The sequence below is a fragment of the Saprolegnia diclina genome, assembly GCF_000281045.1.
Source record: "Saprolegnia diclina VS20 unplaced genomic scaffold supercont1.39, whole genome shotgun sequence".
Taxonomy (NCBI): Eukaryota; Oomycota; class Saprolegniomycetes; order Saprolegniales; family Saprolegniaceae; genus Saprolegnia; species Saprolegnia diclina.
This window is the reverse complement of record NW_008246106.1, coordinates 362,053-364,628: the sequence shown is the minus strand read 5'-3', so window position 1 is coordinate 364,628 and position 2,576 is coordinate 362,053. Positions and strand designations below refer to the sequence as shown.

At 56.1% G+C, this 2,576-nt stretch overlaps 1 protein-coding gene across 1 annotated transcript; it reads left to right on the top strand.

The window, feature by feature from the left end:
- Nucleotides 1-463: 463 nt before the first annotated feature.
- On the top strand, nucleotides 464-2,007 carry SDRG_11131 (hypothetical protein; the record flags this gene model as incomplete). The annotated part of the gene is made up of 2 exons (XM_008617159.1): nucleotides 464-1,146; nucleotides 1,206-2,007. 2 exons carry the CDS (start codon nucleotides 464-466, stop codon nucleotides 2,005-2,007), a joined length of 1,485 nt encoding a protein of 494 aa, XP_008615381.1.
- Between the last annotated feature and the right edge of the window lie 569 nt (nucleotides 2,008-2,576).

Genomic DNA, 2,576 nt, shown 5'->3' with positions numbered 1-2,576 from the left:
CGATGATCAAATGGGAAATGAAAAGATTTTTGCATATCTTTTGCAAAGAAAGATACCGCAGTGGATGATCGATCAAGACGATGCAGTCATCGACATTACTCGTGGCCGTTGCAGTGCTCGATATAGAAGGGTAGTTAGGGTACTCCTTGGGTGTTTTGCACGTGCCAGTATTATTGTTCTTGGAGTGTATTTTATGGTTTTGTGCCCGGCTCTGCATGTCGGTGGGGAGGAGAAAAGGGTGGCGGACGTACGTGGTAGTTCTACCACCGAAAAATGTAAAACCGACACGAGGCTGTTGCAGGGAGGCTGTGACAAGCCACCAAAGATACGAGCAGCTCCAAACAACTGAGCTGGCTACAACCATCCCTTCCTTTCTCCTCCGAATGTGCCAAGACGCGCGCATGGCTTTGATTTGCAATGGCTCTTGTCCACAGTTGTGAATCTCCCATCAAATACACACAGCATGACAACCTACGACTACATTGTGCTCGGTGCGGGCTCGGGTGGCGTGTCGACAGCCCACCGCGCGGTGGCCTACGGTGCCAAAGTCCTCGTCGTCGAGCGTGGCCGCGAGAATGACGGTGCTGGCCTCGGTGGCACATGCGTCAACGTGGGCTGCGTACCCAAGAAGATCATGTTCAACGCTGCGCTCCACGCCGAGATGCTCCATTCGGCGCGCGCGTACGCGTTCAAGGGTGTGTCGGACATTCAATATGGCGCCTTTGACTGGGCGGCGATGAAAGCCAAGCGCGATGCGTACGTCACGTGGCTGAACAGTATGTACGGCGAAGGCATGCTCGAAGACAAGGTCGATCTCGTCATGGGCGCCGCCAAGTTTGTCGACAACCACACGATTGAAGTCAACGGCGAACGGTACACGGCCAAGCACATCCTCATTGCCGTCGGCGGTGTCCCGGCCCTGCCACCGATTCCCGGCATCGAACACGCGATTTCGAGCGACGGGTTCTTTGCGCTCGAGACGCAGCCCCGCAAGGTCGCGGTCGTCGGCGCCGGCTACATTGCGGTCGAGCTCGCCGGCATCTTTAACGCGCTCAAGTCGAACACGACGGTGTTTTGCCGCGGCAACCAGGTGCTGCGTACGTTTGACCCGATCGTGCGCGACCTCGTCAACACTGAGATGGAGCAGTACGTCGCTCACGATCCATACATTGATCTATCGCGACAGGTTCATTTTGATGGCATAGCGCTGGCGTGCAATTTGTGCGGGAGAGCGGCATCAATGCGATTGAAAAGGCGGGTGACGGGACGTTGACACTCCAGGCGACGGTCGCCGGTGAACCTCAGTCGTTTACCGGCTTCGAGACGGTTCTCTTTGCGATTGGGCGGACGCCCCGGACGCACGACTTGGGGCTGGAGACGACCGACATTGCACTTTCCACCGAGAAATTCATCCAAGTCGACGCCCAAGAAAACACCACTGTTCCCAACGTCTACGCGATTGGCGATGTCACGACGACCGGATGGGAGCTAACGCCGGTGGCGATTGCGGCCGGTCGTCGGCTCGCGGACCGTCTTTTCGGCAACGAGCCGAACGCGTGCGTCAACTATTCCCAGATCCCGACCGTTGTGTTTAGCCACCCGCCGATTGGTACGATTGGCTTGACCGAGGCGCAGGCCATTGCGCAGTACGGTGCGCACAACGTGACGACGCACACGAGCTCGTTCTCCAACATGTTTTATGCCATGTGCGCCGAGAAGGATAAGGTGCAAACCGCGATGAAGCTCGTGTGCATCGGCGTCGAAGAAGCTGTCGTCGGCGTTCACGTCGCGGGCCTCGGCGCCGACGAGATGATCCAGGGCTTTGGCGTTGCCGTCAAAATGGGCGCATACAAGTCGGACTTTGACAATATTGTCGCGATCCACCCGACGGCGTCAGAAGAGCTCGTGACGATGCCCGCGTGGGGCAAGATCAAGGACGTTGTGACTCTGCCGCTTGGTACCGCGCGCAAGCCGCCGACGCTTCTCAAGCCGCCGGTTGGCAACTAAGATTCTAGTACAGTCGACAGACGACGTATCTTGACATCAGGCAAGAGCTGCGTCGGCATGCAAATGTGATAACTACTGGTAATTAAAAAAGTGTCAAGAGGGATGCACACAATGTTGTGTACTGCAGGACATTGCGAGATGGAACACCCGATCGCAAAGGTCGCAAGGCTGCGTGGATACGCAAAGTTTGTTCAAGGAAAAAACTCTACAGTATTGATCGTCCTCGACACCTAATGCGACGCTACGACTCACCTTGCCTTGCTGGCTGCCCACGTACCTACGAAAGAACACTAGAATGCGTTCCGTTGCTTCACCCGAGTCGTACGAGGCCAAAAGGAATAGGGCTCCATTTGTTACAGACGGTGAGGTTGTCCGTAGATTGGCTGGGTGTACTGACTGTGCGCGCCTTGCGGGGCCTGTTGGCAGTCGTCAGCACCTCGACTGTCGCTTGCGGGTGCCTGTGCTGGCCTCAATGCGCATGTTGCGGGATACTACGGCCTTGAGGGCCCAAAGTTTCACGCATGCCGGCGATAATCCATTTCAGCGATATAAAATATCTAGTAAAAAAT